General features: G+C 42.7%; 1 protein-coding gene across 5 annotated transcripts in view; it reads left to right on the top strand.

The window, feature by feature from the left end:
• Positions 1-14,101, top strand: part of if (integrin subunit alpha inflated) — a 146,451-nt gene extending 132,350 nt beyond the window's left edge. For all 5 annotated transcript variants that reach the window (XM_088259577.1, XM_088259574.1, XM_088259575.1 and 2 more), the window contains 12 exons: positions 441-673; positions 1,336-1,582; positions 2,244-2,413; positions 3,788-3,963; positions 5,797-5,943; positions 6,865-7,035; positions 7,130-8,270; positions 9,144-9,359; positions 11,304-11,563; positions 12,296-12,627; positions 13,262-13,492; positions 13,874-14,101. In XM_088259577.1, the coding sequence (XP_088115703.1) occupies positions 441-673; positions 1,336-1,582; positions 2,244-2,413; positions 3,788-3,963; positions 5,797-5,943; positions 6,865-7,035; positions 7,130-8,270; positions 9,144-9,359; positions 11,304-11,563; positions 12,296-12,627; positions 13,262-13,492; positions 13,874-13,966 (3,417 nt within the window). In that variant the 3' untranslated portion in view covers positions 13,967-14,101. The remainder of the gene's footprint in view (positions 1-440; positions 674-1,335; positions 1,583-2,243; positions 2,414-3,787; positions 3,964-5,796; positions 5,944-6,864; positions 7,036-7,129; positions 8,271-9,143; positions 9,360-11,303; positions 11,564-12,295; positions 12,628-13,261; positions 13,493-13,873) is intronic.
• The last annotated feature ends 722 nt before the right edge of the window (positions 14,102-14,823 follow it).

The following is a 14,823-nucleotide window of genomic DNA, read 5'->3' as shown; positions in this document are numbered from 1 at the left end:
AGACTTTACATCTATTTGTCTTACATATTTGTAATTAATAAAAAAATAACATACTGTAGCTTTCGAGAAAATTGCTCCGTATGGTCAGGATGTCATACCTGATTTAACCGTTTTCCAGTCTAGCCTGAACGTGACTCGGACAAGGAATTTGTATTGCATTGAAGAGCCCGAACACTGCTCGGGTAAATCGTATTCCGACTCGTCAGTCTTGCTTTGCCTCAGTCAAATATTGACCCATTTGTTATTATTGAATAACACGAGAGGTGTTTGGACAGTCTTGTTTCGACTTGTGGGTGACAATTTCCTACACCAAGAAATTTTCTAGTCAAAATTCAAATGTCAAGTGATCAAAGTGAAGTAATCAGGTTAATCTACCATAGTAGGGTAGTTAAAACCCAGTTGACTCTTAAAAGTGGGTTAAATATGGTACGGGTTTCTAGGACAATGTGCGTGACAAGCTCACTCCCATGGAGGCGGAGATCCGGTACAGCATGAGGCAGGAGCGTAGCGTGGTGGGTGCGCAGGCGCAGGCGCGGCGCCGCAACCCCCGCGCCTCCCTGGAGCCCGTTCTGGACCAGAACGTGCCCAACGTGCAAAAGGACTCTGTCAACATCCAGAAGAACTGCGGACCGGACAATGTCTGCATACCCGACCTCAGGCTGATGGCCACTCCGTGAGTTGTTGCCCCTACTACATTCACTTTCTTCCTGACATAATAAAAACTTTCCTTACTTCTTTGAGTGCCCATTATCGGGGTTGTTTGGACTCTGGAAACAGTAACCCAACCCTCCAAGCCACCTAGCGCCCCTCTCCCAAGATGAGACATCTTGGCAGGGGTGCGCTAGATCAAAAACGGTTAGGAATCTGTGATTTAAATATTTTTAAATATTTAAATCACAGGTACAAACCTGTTCTGCGTGGTATAAATGTCGCAACTAATTTAAAATGCTGTGGTCGAATAAACAGATGCAGTAAAAGAGAGTTGACTTTGCTTAACACCTCATATCATGGTCTTCAGAGATGTCTGGAACTTTCCTGCATTATTCCTCAGAGGACAGTGTTCAAAGAGGTTCCTCTTTAAATATATTTTGTGTGTCTTGTAGAAGACTATTGTTTTGTTAGTTTACTCCGCTACTACCATCGATGTACCGTTTCTGGTCTACATGGCAGGTGATGTGACTTCATCACCCAACATGACCCAAATGCTTTGTGACTATATAGGAAGTTTTCGAGGCCTTGTGATCATATTCGCCGCCATCTCGTTGTTAAAATAAAATAAATTATCAATAGATAGAATGGGTAAATTACATGCTAAATGACTTCACGGTATTTCAGGAGTGTGGATAAGTACCTACTGGGCTCCAGGGAGCGACTGAACATCGATGTAATAGTCCAGAATATGGGTGAGGATGCGTTCGAGACTACGTACAACCTGCAGCTGCCGGGCGGAGTTAACTATATCAAGATAGAACGCATTGACAACGCTGTCGCTGAGATCCCCGTGCAGTGCTCTCCTCCGACCAGCTACAACAATAACACGCTCAAGTGTGACATTGGAAACCCACTGCCGCAGGGGAGACTGGTGAGGCATCTGCAAACTATGTATTCAAAAGAGTAACTAGTTTATTAACTGGTGCAATATTATAGGTGTCTCAACTTAATATGAAAAATGCATCATTCGTTTTATACAAAAGAAGACTTAAGTCTGAGCATCCCAGGGCTTACGACCTGGCATTTGGCTGGCTTAAACGATCTCTTTATAAACTCATGTAACATTTACCATTCTGCCCATTATTGAACATCCATATTGAATTAATTTTTCGAACCTGTATATACGGTACAGTGGTCTTGATTACCTTCCAAATGTGGATATAATTTTTGATAGATTTGGAACTGTGGCTAATTGTGGCGCTACCAGTTGAGAAATTTGCGAAGTTTTTATTTAGCTTGTTATGTTTGAACACAATTGGTGCAAATTTATCGCTAGTATTCCCATCACACTGTTTCCCTGCAGAGGTAGTCAGATAGAACGAAACACCACACTTGTCTATCCTAAAATACACTCCTAGCTTCGTCTACATCGATACATCAAGTCAAACAAGCTCTCCGGATATGTAGACTTTTGATGCGACCAGATATTTGGTTCTAATTGATTTGTTTGTGCCAAGTTTTTCTTGGCTGTCCTCATTCTGCTCATGAGATGTGTGGCTGGATTGATATTAATTAGATTTTTGCGTTGTCAGGTACATTTCAAGGTCCTCCTGGAGCCCTTCCACAAGACGGGAATGGCTCCCTCCTACGACTTCTTCATGGAAGCCAACAGCACCAACCCCGAGAACAACAAGTCCGTAGCGGACAACCAGCAGAGCATGTCCATCGGCATCTGGCTGGAAACCGACCTCGTAGTTACCGGGTAAATCTAAACAACTCATTGAAATATCAATATAATATGCCCATATAATATAACAGTCTTTTCTTCTTCCTGACTCCATTCCAACTTATGTCTTTTTAGGGTCAGCTCTCTCCGTCCTCAGGTTGTAGGTCCTTCTGTCATGGGCAACGTCACATAGTTATAGGCCTTTTTTTTTCTGCAGCATCTATGAATTCTTTGGTCTTCCTCCAGATGTCTTTCGAGATCTATAGCAATCGCCTGGTTCACAATATAATCAGGTTCTCCGTGTCCTATGTGCCCATACCATCTCAATTGTCTTTTCTCTACCTTACTATTGATGCCAATTACACCCATGCTTCCACGAATGCGTGAACTCTTTATTTTTTCTCTAAGGGACACTCCAGCTAAGCATCTAAGCATTTACATTTCAGCAGTTTCTAGTTGTCTAGAGTAGGTGTTATACATCGTCCAGTATTGAGAGTCATAAAGGATATAATATAACGGTATAACAACATAATATTATGTATAATATAAAAGTACTGAAAATTCCAAAAACTAAATAAAAACAATTTCTCTAGTGTTAATATTGACATTGTATTGATTTTCAGCTTTAAATGTATCAGTTTAATCATACTACTGACATCTATGGAAATATTTCCACAGATGTCAGTAGTATGACGAAATCAGCAATCAGTAAACCAAAAATCAGTAATATTTCATGTAGTTATATGATAAAGTTAATCTCGGTAGCCACCATAATTTGACAAAATATATCTGCATCTCACTCTCATTGCGTATCGCTACAGTAACTTGAGTTCGAGAGCGAAAGAGACTCACAGTATAAAAAATATTTTGCGGACCCACACATATGACACTACTCAAATGTGTACTTTGTGACTATCACAAATAGATGTATGATTTGGTAGTTACCAGGATTTGAAACTTCATTTCTCAGAGCTGGGATACCCAAACTGTATTTATATTATCAAAAGATGACGGAACATTCTTACTGTACATCTGACAAAATAATGACAAAGCAAAAATTGCATTTTTTCATTCAGGAGTGAATCAAATCCTAATTTATGTCGGGTTGTGGTCCCGTGGTTAGTGTCGCGGACTCTTAAGTCAGAGTTTCTCGGTTCGAACCCACTCTACCACAATTTGACACCTATTTCTAATAATGAACAGCTTAGGCTCATAGAAATAGTATGAAATCGAAATATTTGTGTAAATAATAAAAACACAAATATATATTTTTTTAAATAAAATTGTTATCTAATTGATTTGTAGCTTTCTAAATAAAAGATGTTGTAACTGCGCTATGTTGCGTGAATGTCACAACTGATTTGAAGCTGGGTGATCGGAGTAATTTACATTTTCTTTTCGAATTGGCAGTGCTTCCCTACCCCCGGATCTACATTACAACACGACACGCTACCAGGAAGGCAACTTCACGCACGAGGAAGACATCGGTCCGCAGCTGGTCCATCTGTACGGAATCCGCAACAATGGCCCCTCCACCATCGAGGAGGCCGAAGTGTTCCTGCTGTGGCCCTACGAGACCCTCGCTGGTATGCACCGTTGGCTGATAATATCCATGTACCATTTAGATGTGATGGTTTCATATATATATTTGGGAAGTATGTTTTCTAGGGATGGAAAAATTGATAATAAGGAGAGAAAATGCTGGAAACAGAGTGAATGTGACACACTGATACACCGATTCCGATAGAGGAAGAAATAGCTGTACACAACGGAATACTCACCTATGGAAAGGAAGCGTGGAGTAGTCAAAAGTAAAATGAAAGTAGACTGAATGCAATTGAAAATACAAAAAAAAATGATCATCGTTTTTAATTTCATCCGCCAGTATTGAGCAAATAATTTTTTTAACATATAGCTGTCTCCTTCGCGCTGATGGAATCATATAACGTATAATTTAGATAACCTAAAAGTACAAATGAGTGTCTCTCTTGCACTAATAGGGTTTATATGTAATAGTTTTTTCTCATATGTATCTATATATTAAATAAATTGTTATGTATGCATGAATGTCGAAGAGGCAAAGGTTGTTTGTAAAGACAAGTTGGTGTGGTATTCTATTCTCTTTGCCTACCCTTGCCTACCTTACCCAAGCTGTGTGATGGTTAATTAGTTTTTATCTACATATTCTTGCAATTATTGTTGTTGCAATTGTTGCAATTAATTTTTTTAGATGGGAATTGCATTTATTATTTACCTTGCTTATTATGTACAAGGTTTATAGATCATTAAGTGGGTTTTTGTTCCTTCTAACTAAATAAATATGTTTTTATTTGAATCTGTATTGGGAACAGGAGGGATAATTGATTTTAAAAAGTCAAATAAAAAAATTGCAAATTGTCTTATTTCTAAAAACTACTACTACTACCATCACGCCGTTTCCCCGCAGGGGTAGGCAGAGAGGATGGAACGCCACACTTCTGTCCTGACATACACTCCTCGCCTCCTTCACATCCATACATCAAGTCATACATGCCCTCCGATTACGCAGACTTTTGACACCGCCAGATTTAAGGTTCTGATTGATCTGATCGTGCCAAGTCTTTTTCGGTCGTCCACGTTCTGTTTTCCCTCTCACATTCGCCACATATATTTCTTAGTCATTCTCTCGCTATCCATTCGCTCCACATGTCCATACCACCGCAAAGAGCTCTTCCTAATCTTTTCAATTATTCCTCGTTCAGCCTTACATTCCTTTCTTATATTGTCGTTTTTAATTCTGTCATACAATGATTTTCCACACATTCGTCTGAGGGAGCGCATTTCAACAGCGTTCACTCTGCTTTCATCCTTCCTTTGCCAGTTCCATGTTTCGCTTCCATACATTAGTGTCGGTACTAGCACGCCGTGTGAACCGCTAGCTTAGCTTCCATGGACATATTCTTATTCCCAATCACTCTGTTAAAAGCACCATTTATTCTATTCCCTGCATTCACTCTTCTCTCAATATCCTTATCCACTTTTCCATCCCTTGTGAACATGCTTCCTAGATATAAAAATTCTTGCACCTGTTCTAGGGATTCATTGTGCACGATAATCTTGCATTCTGTCAAATCTTTCTCTCTTTCATAATGGATTTCGACTGTATCAATCAATTAAAAAAGTTATACATATAAAGATGGTTTGAGCATACGGACGGAAGGTTATGTTGTAATAGATTAACGATTTGTATGTGGCTGCGAGTAAGAGCTGATGAATATCGAATAAGGTATGCTATTGCATGTAAAGTTGGCACATTGCATGTGGTAATTCATAGGGGAGGCTTTGCCAGTACCTTCCAACATCTTTCAGCCTTACCAGACCGGGGATTGTGTTCCCGAGGGTCCTGGAAATTAGTGGTATTGATTAATGTTTGATCGCAGGTGACAGTCTCATGTACCTGTTGGAACAGCCGGAGACGAGAGGAAACATAAAGTGCGAACTGGCGGAACACGTCAACGACCTGAATCTGCAGATTGACCGCAAGCGCAAGTCCTACCTCGACTCCAGCAGCGCCGCTATGCAACAAGGTAACACTTAGATTATTCTCTCTTGGTCGAGATAATTGGTCACTGCAACTATTGATAGCACTATTCACACACTTTAAATTCAATTCAAACCCTTATCCGCACCCCAATGGTGCATAGGGCACTGCATTATATAAACACAGTGTTATCTTGATCGTTAACATGAAGGAAAGGTGATCAGCTCTCCGCTTCCGGTCTCAGTCCAGGGTAATATTGAGTAAATATTAGAGTGAAAAAATCACTTATATTTATTTGACCCCCCCCTGGGAATCGATCCCGGGACCTCTAGAACGGTAGCCGAGCGCGCTGACCATTACACTACGGAGGCGGACGCATTTACATATACTTTAATACTTATCACATGCGTTGTTGGTCTTTCTAATATGATTTAAGTGAGTGGTGACAATTCTCACATATCACAATACCGAATCAAACAGAGGTCTATAAGAAAAATTCATTTGGTTGTTAGTTAACTTTTTACCCGCAGTTGGCGTGCAGTCTGTGCCGCCTTTGATAATGCCTGACGTGTGTGTATGTGGCGCACAGTAAATGACAGTTTAGTACCCAAAATTCAAACCTTTATTTTTCCGAGTGCTGACGTCATAACTACTTTCAGAGAGAATGAAGTATGAAATGGCTACTTCTTTACCAAGACAGGGCAATGAGTATGGCTGGTATATACCAAATTAACTTCTTAGAAGACGCCTCGATAGACAATCCAGTGCATCTATCTGAGATTGCCTGTAGTCATGAACTTAAGGACCACAGAATCAAAGAAATACTTAGAAAATTAAAAATGTCTAGAATTTCCACCATAATTTCAATATGATAGACCTAATTATTTTGTGGTTGTTTTGCTCACACACACGCGATGTATAGTCGTGATCAAATATATAACTTACAATATTCTTCTTGTTTGATCAGGTGGACTGATCGCCGGCAGTTCTGCCGGAGAGGGAGCCATGGCGGGGAGCGGAGGAGCTGCCGCAGGGGGAGGAGGATCCTACTTCTCATCATCCTCGTCATCTTCAGGCTCTTCGGGAGGTGCATCCCGGAACTCCACATCGTCGAGGACCTCCAGCTCTTCCAGCTCAGGTTGGTTTTCAATAAACAATTGATCGTTGAAATCTCAATCTAGTGATGCGCTCTTAAGATAATATTTAATTTATATTCTGCGGCTTTCTTTCAGGAGGTTATGTTTTAACAGAAGAACAGAAGAAAAAGAAGATCGACGAAGAAGAGAAGAAATTTGGCGCCGAAACTGGAGATGGTTCGCGAGTGCACATTCAGAGGGCTCAACAGGCCCACACATCCGGGAGCTACGGGGCACAGTCCGGAGGGCAGGGCTTCCGGCAGCAAGGGGGCCAGGCGGGCCAGGGGGGCGCCTACAGTTGGAACAGGACCTATACTTCTGGGGGGCAGAACTGGGGACCGGCCACCCAGGGCCAGACGCAGTATGTCTGGAGGCAAACCGGGCAGGTCGGCAGCGGGGGAGGAGGCGGGTACGCCAGCTCCGGTCAGTCTGGGCAGATGGGACCCGGTGGCTACGTCACTCTGGGACAGCCCGGACAGGGCTCTGGCGGTTACGCGACGTCTGGACAATCTGGAGGCCGCACTTACGTCACTTCCAGCCAATCGGGACAAGTCGGAAGAGGTTACTCTACCTCCGGTCAGTCTGGCCAAGCGGGCGGCGGATACACTACTTCTGGTCAACCTATTCAAGCGGGCGGCGGATACGCTACATCTGGTCAATCCGGGCAAGCGGGAGGTGGATATGCCACATCCGGCCAATCCGGGCAAGCGGGCGGCGGTTACGTTACATCTAGTCAATCCGGGCAAGTAGGCAGCGGATACGCCACATCCGGTCAAGTAGGTGGTGGATATGCCACATCAGGTCAATCCGGCCAAGCAGGTGGTGGATACGCCACATCCGGTCAGTCCGGCCAAGCAGGTGGTGGGTACGTTACATCCGGTCAGTCCGGTCAAGCGGGCGGAGGCTACGCCACATCCGGTAGGACCGGCGGAGGATACCAGACATCCGGAGGCTACTACTCCGGACAAGCGGGGGGCGCCGGGGGTCAGGCGGGGGGCCAGGGCGGGCAGCAGTGGAGCTGGCGGGAGGTGCGGCCGGCGGGCGAGGGCTTCAACAGGACGTACACGCGCACGTGGAACTCCACCAGCGTGGGAGGGGGCCCCGCCGTGGTGTACCACTCGAGCAGGAACACCAGCGCGGGAGTGGGGCCGGACGGCAGGCCGGCGCAGACCGAGAGCAGCACCGAGTACTACACGCTGGGAGCCGAGGGAGAAGCCGGCAGCAGCTTCAATAATAGGTAAAATCTGATTTGTCAAAAGTTACATTAATGAATGAATCAAGTTAGACGATGACGATGACTTGCCTTATTATAATAAGGATATGATAAGGCCATGAAGGTTTCTTAATGGCTTGATAAGGCAATATCATGTAAACCACTTGATGATGGGCACCTGTGCACCATTTGCACGCAATGCACCACATCAAATCCACGCGGTGGTAACATTGTGGTCACTTACACGAAGGCATGGTGTGGGATTTGTTTGGCGGTATACAGATAACATGATTGAAGCAGTTTTGGATCAAGGACATTATTGATATATGGGAAAAGAAATATAATATAATAGCAATCTATGTAATATCACTTTGATACCAAAATAGTAGGTAGGAAAAGGAGAATTGTTGCAATGGCTAGTAGCATTCGAAGTTGCAAATCTGTATTTATACTAGCTTATGTAACTTAGTCCGCCTCCGTAGTGTAATGGTCAGCACGCTCGGCTACCGTTCTGGAGGTCCTGGGTTCGATTCCCAGGGGGGGGTCAAATAAATATAAGTGATTTTTTCACTGTAATATTTATTCAATATTACCCTGGACTGGTACCTGAAGCGGAGGGCTGATCATCTTTCCTTCGTTTGTAAACGATCAAGATAACACTGCGTTTATATGAAGCAGTGCCCTATGCACCATTGGGGTGCGGATAAGGGTTTTATTATTATTATGTAACTTATATACTGCTAATTGTCTCTTAATAACACATCTGGAAGTCCATCAAGAGTGCCCTGTGATGCCACAGGTCATCCTCCATGCATGTGAGAGCCGGAATGACTGCCATCCATGTCCTAGAAATTTGGAAAACTGGGAAGTATTTTACATAGAACATTTCTTGTTTAGGATTGATGAAGCCAATATGGACCGGACGTACACTCGCCACGGCGTGTACGCGCAGGGCGGGGGCGCCGGGGGCTCCGGGGGCCAGGCGGGCGGCGCGGAGCTGGCGCAGGGCCAGGGCGGCAGCACGCGCTACGGCGCCGGCTCCTACACCAGCGGCAGCGCGAGGCAGTACAACACCGGAGACCGCACCTACTCCAGTGGATATGGCAATCAAGGGTAACTGAACTTCACTTCATTCCGACTCTTTCCTTCCTATACCCTATTCACACCTGAATGGTGCGTAGAGCACTGTATCAGATCGACGCGGTGTTAACTTAAACATTCATTATATGAAGGCACGGTGATATGAAGGGACAGTCCTACACTTCAGATCTGATGGAGGTGGAATAAATTTAAAGAGAAACAGTTGAAATGTGCAAAGGAGCTCAGGGTGAAACATATTACTGCTATTTGAAATAGGAAATGGAAAACAGCAACAGCTAGGGCACTCGGGGTTGCAAATTCATACATTTAATACCCATACCCTTACTGATTTACGTCAGTTACCGTCGTCATATTGGTCTTTCTCTGTCGCATGCTGTTTTATCGTCAGAACACTTTTTAACCACTTAATGCTTTTGAACGAGTCACGCTCGCGCGCTAAATGCGTTCCAATTTCTGCTAGCCCGAGTGACGCTCGCCGGTTTCGACACGCAGCGTTCTATTTTTAGCTTACACGAGTAACGCCCGTGAGAGTTAGCGATGTATTTTGCGCAGTTAGAATTTGCCTGCAGTTGAGATCGGTCGTGTTTTTGAGCTGCTTATTTCGTTTTTACTATATTCCATGAGGTGGAAGGATAAACGAGATGTATTCTTTCTTTCCACCATACATGGTGCGAATTCTGTAGAAATTGTTAAAAGGAATAACAGAATAAGCAAGCCTAAAGTGGCAGTAGATTACAATTTTACTATGGGAGGGGTTGATAGAGTAGACCAACATATTTCTAATTATCCAGTGACACGAAAACGGGGGAAAAAATATTATAAAAAAATGTTTTTTCACCTCATGGAACAGGCGCTTTGGAATGCTTTTGTTTTATATCAAAAAAAGGGCTCATCTATGACACATTTAGAATTTCGATTACAACTCATAGATGAGTACATAGAAAACTACCATAACCCGGAATATGCGTCAAAAGGCGGACGACCAAGCACAAATCCAAATGCAAATCCATTGCGCCTGACAGAACGTCACTTTTTAGAGCCGATACCAACAACAGAAAAAAAAACATCACCCACAAAAAGATGCATCGTGTGCTGCTCGAAAAAAAACGTATACGTCGGGAAAGTCGATACTATTGTCCTGATTGTAATGTCGGTCTATGTTTAACACCATGCTTTAAAATCTATCACACTAAATTGAATTATTAATTTTTCTTAATTTAAAAAAAATAAATATGCTTAAATTGTTATATTTTAATTTAAAAATGTATAAACTTTGAATAAAACATTTAAAAAAACCTGATTTTTTTTTTTAAACTTAGTATAAAAAAACCCTAGCATTAAGTGGTTAAAGAAATTAAAGGGATACATTTTACATTCTAGTCATTTAATCATAAAATACATAGTACTGCAACACAACTACATCAGTTATAGTGTTTCAAATGCCACATGTCACTTATACCCTTTTTGCTGGCAACAGTCGATATATTCTTATATTCTTGACTTGAAACAGTCAATATCTAAAGTAACGCCTCCAGAATTTTTCTTATATTCTTCACTTGAAAAGTCAATGTATAAAGTATTGCCTCCAGAAATTTTCTTACATTTTTGACTAGAAAACAGTAAATATCCTCAGTAACACTTCCAGAAATTTTCTTATATTTTTGACTTGAAACAGTCAATATCTAATGTAACACCTCCAGAAATTTTCTTGTATTCTTGACTTGAAACAGTCAATATCTAATGTAATGCTTCCAGAAGTTTTCTTAAATTTTTGACTAGAAAACAGTTAATATCTAAAGTAACGGCTTCAGAAATTTTCTTATATTTTTGACTTGAAACCTAACTGTCAACTAACACCTCCAAAACATGTTTCTTGTTTTTTTTTGCTCACATATACATGTACATGCTCACATATATACATAAATCACAATCTGATAAATTTGTTTGATCCACCAGATGGGGCGATGGCGCGGACAGCTACTCCTCGGGGGGGCGCCACAAGTGGTCCACAGAGGAGACGGTGAACCGGGATTTGATCAACGCGGGCTCTGCCACCTTCCATCAGAGCGGGGGCGCGGGGAACACCTTTGTGGGGGCCCCGCAGCGCCCCAACGCCATGGGGGCCGCCGCCCTCGGCAAGGGCTACCGGGTCAGCACGTGGGACCTGGCCAGCGACCAGGACAAGCAGAGACAGTCCTCTGTGGGAGGGCAGCAAGGTACGGAAACACATACATTTCAATGTACATATATTTAATACGAATAAAATATAAAATTTCAATAAATAAAAACTCTTCATCTGTGGTTGGCGTACAATCTGTGCCACCTGGGAAATGCCCACAGCACATTGGTACTTACTTTGTGATAAAATTTCAATTTCTTTTGGACCTAGCTTTGCATTGTAGTGATTTTCACTTAGCACATTGTTTGCGAGAAACGTTTAAAAGCGCCTTTTACATACGTTGGCCGAGATCAGGAGACGCTTACAAGCGTTCTATTTACTTACTCAAAAGTAGAGTGCAATTGATGCCAAAAAACATTGTAAAGATCGGAATTGGGTGTTGCGGTTAGTATACTGAGGTCAAACGGCAAACTGTCTGAGTATGATTAGGGTCGAGGTTGATGAAAAAACCACCCGACAAATTGTTGTCGGGTGGTTTTGTGCTGCGACATGAGATTGCTTGGTTAAACTGATTACTTTAGGCTGGTTTAACTGATTGTATAAAGTATAAAGTACAAGTGCAATGTTTTATATTCTTCTGTTACGACTTCTGTTACGTGTCAAAACCTCTTGATTGATATATCAATAAAAATATTGATAACCTCTACTTTGGAGGTAAAATCCAGCAATTGTGAACAAAAATTCAAACATTTGACCAACTGTTGTTGACAGCACTCGGGTCAGTTTACTGTCTATTTTCCGAGAGTTTAATGAGTACATCGTGTGACAGGTGAAGCGGGCGCGCAGTCGTACGGCTCCTCGTACCAGACCCAGTGGAGCTCGGCCGACAGCTCGGAGCGCGGGCGCGACAACGTGCCCACGGACCGGCCGCAGCACTTCCGCTGGGACCGGCGGGCGGAGGGGCGGGAGGGACGCGAAGGGCGCGAGGGGGAGGGCCGCGCGCGCAGGCAGGCGCCCGACAATGAGCAGCAGCTGGCGGTCGCCACGCAGTGCCCGGGGCTGCGCTGCGCGCGCGTGCGCTGCGTGGCTGGCCCGCTCCCCACCAACCACGAGATCTGGCTCGCCATCCGGGCCAGGGTCAACGCTCAGACCCTCAAAAAGGTAACTTACATTCTCTTCCCTCATAAAATGGCCCGAGTACTCACTCTTTTATTCTTCAATCATAAAATATCGTAATTAAAAAAAATACATCTCAACATAGAGATGAAGAGGAATATGGAAATCTAGGTATTTACAGGCCTTATGACCTGTCATAGGCTGGTTAAGAGATCATTTTACACATGTGCAACATTCACCTTTCTACCCATGATTGACAACTACACCACTCCAATTTTTGGAATCCCTATATACATACATATATGTATATACATATATGTATATATCATTGTTCTTATGAGTCATCTATGGTTGGATTGGAAAAGCTTTTATTTAGCAGAGACCTTTTTATTTGGATATATGCATGATATTAACCAAATTATTTTAAATACATACTGGGAAATACCTGAAAATGTTATTTAAAATTTTAAAATTTATGCAGCTTATAATTTGACCAATTATTTTATTCATACATATACATTCACAAATGTACTAAACAGTAAAATTATATTTTTTAATATTAGTGATTGACTAATTATTAGCACTAATCTTCCAAAAATTGACTGTGCACGAATAATACTTGTGAAAGTGGAGCCTGCAAATTACAATAAACGTAGACTCATTGGGATATTGTGTCCAGTTGACGTTTGACCGCTCCATCACGCTGACGTCGGTGGCGGCAGCGCGCGTGTCTCGGCTGCCGTACCTGGGCGCGCCGCTTGAGCAGCCCCCGCACGCCGCGCAGGTGAGCAGTGTGCTGACGCCGCTGCTGCCGGCGCAGCCCTCCGAGGGCGTGCCCCTGTGGGCCGTGGTGCTGGCGGCCTGCGCCGGCGCCGCGCTGCTACTGCTCCTCGTGCTGGCACTCTACAAGGTAAGCATCTTCTTCTGTTTTGTCATGTCAGCTCCCCCTGACTTCGACTATCACTTGTATCAATACTCTCGTATTGTCCTTATCTCAAGCAGCTCTAAACAGTGCCTAGACGGTCCTGATCCTCATCTAATCTCGTATATTTTAGAGCCGGGAGATCTGCCTTCTGCCCACACCTAGTCAACCTTCTATTTTGTGTTTTATGATTAGGTGCAAATGCTCAGACTTCTCTTCTTTTAGCACATGTCCCTGATAGGACACCTTCCAGACCTTGATATCAGTCAGCAACTGTCTTCCTGCTCTTTATTTTGTAATATATCTATAATTATGTAAAATATTTAACAATTTTCTTTGTTTTCACATAGAATTGATTTTTTGTTTCAGTGCGGCTTCTTCAAGCGCAACCGTCCGTCTGATGCACCCGAGCGCCAGCCGCTCAACAGGAACGGTTACGGGCACGGCGACGAGCAGCTCTGACCTTCTCCCACGCCCGCTTCCTCCAGTTCGGAGCGGTACTAGCGCACGTGCCGACACCTGCGCGCGTGCTAACACTCTAACCAACCTAACAAACTACCAGTGAAGTGAAGCGTTGTCGTGTCGCGCCCACTAACCGTTCTTATTTATTTTAATTATTTATTGTAAATTGTCTTTTGGTTAGTTAACACTGACCGTTGTCTAAAGTTATAAAAGTTTTCCAATACGGCTGGCGGATTTATATTAAACTATATACTGCCACATTAATATTGTAAAAGTCATATCTATGATATCAAGTGCCACATTCTATTTTTTTTTTTTTTTTTTTTTTTTTTTTTTTCTCTATCCTCACTAGGTATTTGGAGATACCTGTTCTGAGGTAGGCAGGGTATTCTTATTCCTTTTATAATATAATACAGCTTTATATATATTTTTAAAATCTAAAGGAGTAACATTACAGAATTAGAAAATAGGATTAGACAATAGGACTATACAATTATAAAACACTGACACTGACACATAGATCAATCACACACAAACTCTCATTTGCTGCTCCAACTGTGATCTTCCAATTTTTAGGAGCCATTCCTTTGTGTGCATCTTGAATTCATTTCCAACTGAGCACATTATGTCATGATTATCCGGAGAGATGTTTCAAACTTGGCAGAATGAAAGTTGCACATGTACACAAGGAAATTTGTATGCCTGCTGTTGTGAACACGAAAACATAACGTAAGACATTTCACTTACTCAAAAGTAATTGTTTAAAATAACAGCCCAAGATTATTTGCAAAATATCAAGTTTTCATATTAAGTGACTTGTTGGCCTTAGAGTGGCAGTATAATGTTCACATGGCAGT

The sequence above is a fragment of the Brachycentrus maculatus genome, unplaced genomic scaffold, assembly GCF_059751285.1.
Source record: "Brachycentrus maculatus isolate JH-2025_06_01 unplaced genomic scaffold, ASM5975128v1 h1tg000118l, whole genome shotgun sequence".
Classification (NCBI taxonomy): Eukaryota; Metazoa; Arthropoda; class Insecta; order Trichoptera; family Brachycentridae; genus Brachycentrus; species Brachycentrus maculatus.
This window is presented reverse-complemented; position numbering and strand designations above follow the sequence as displayed.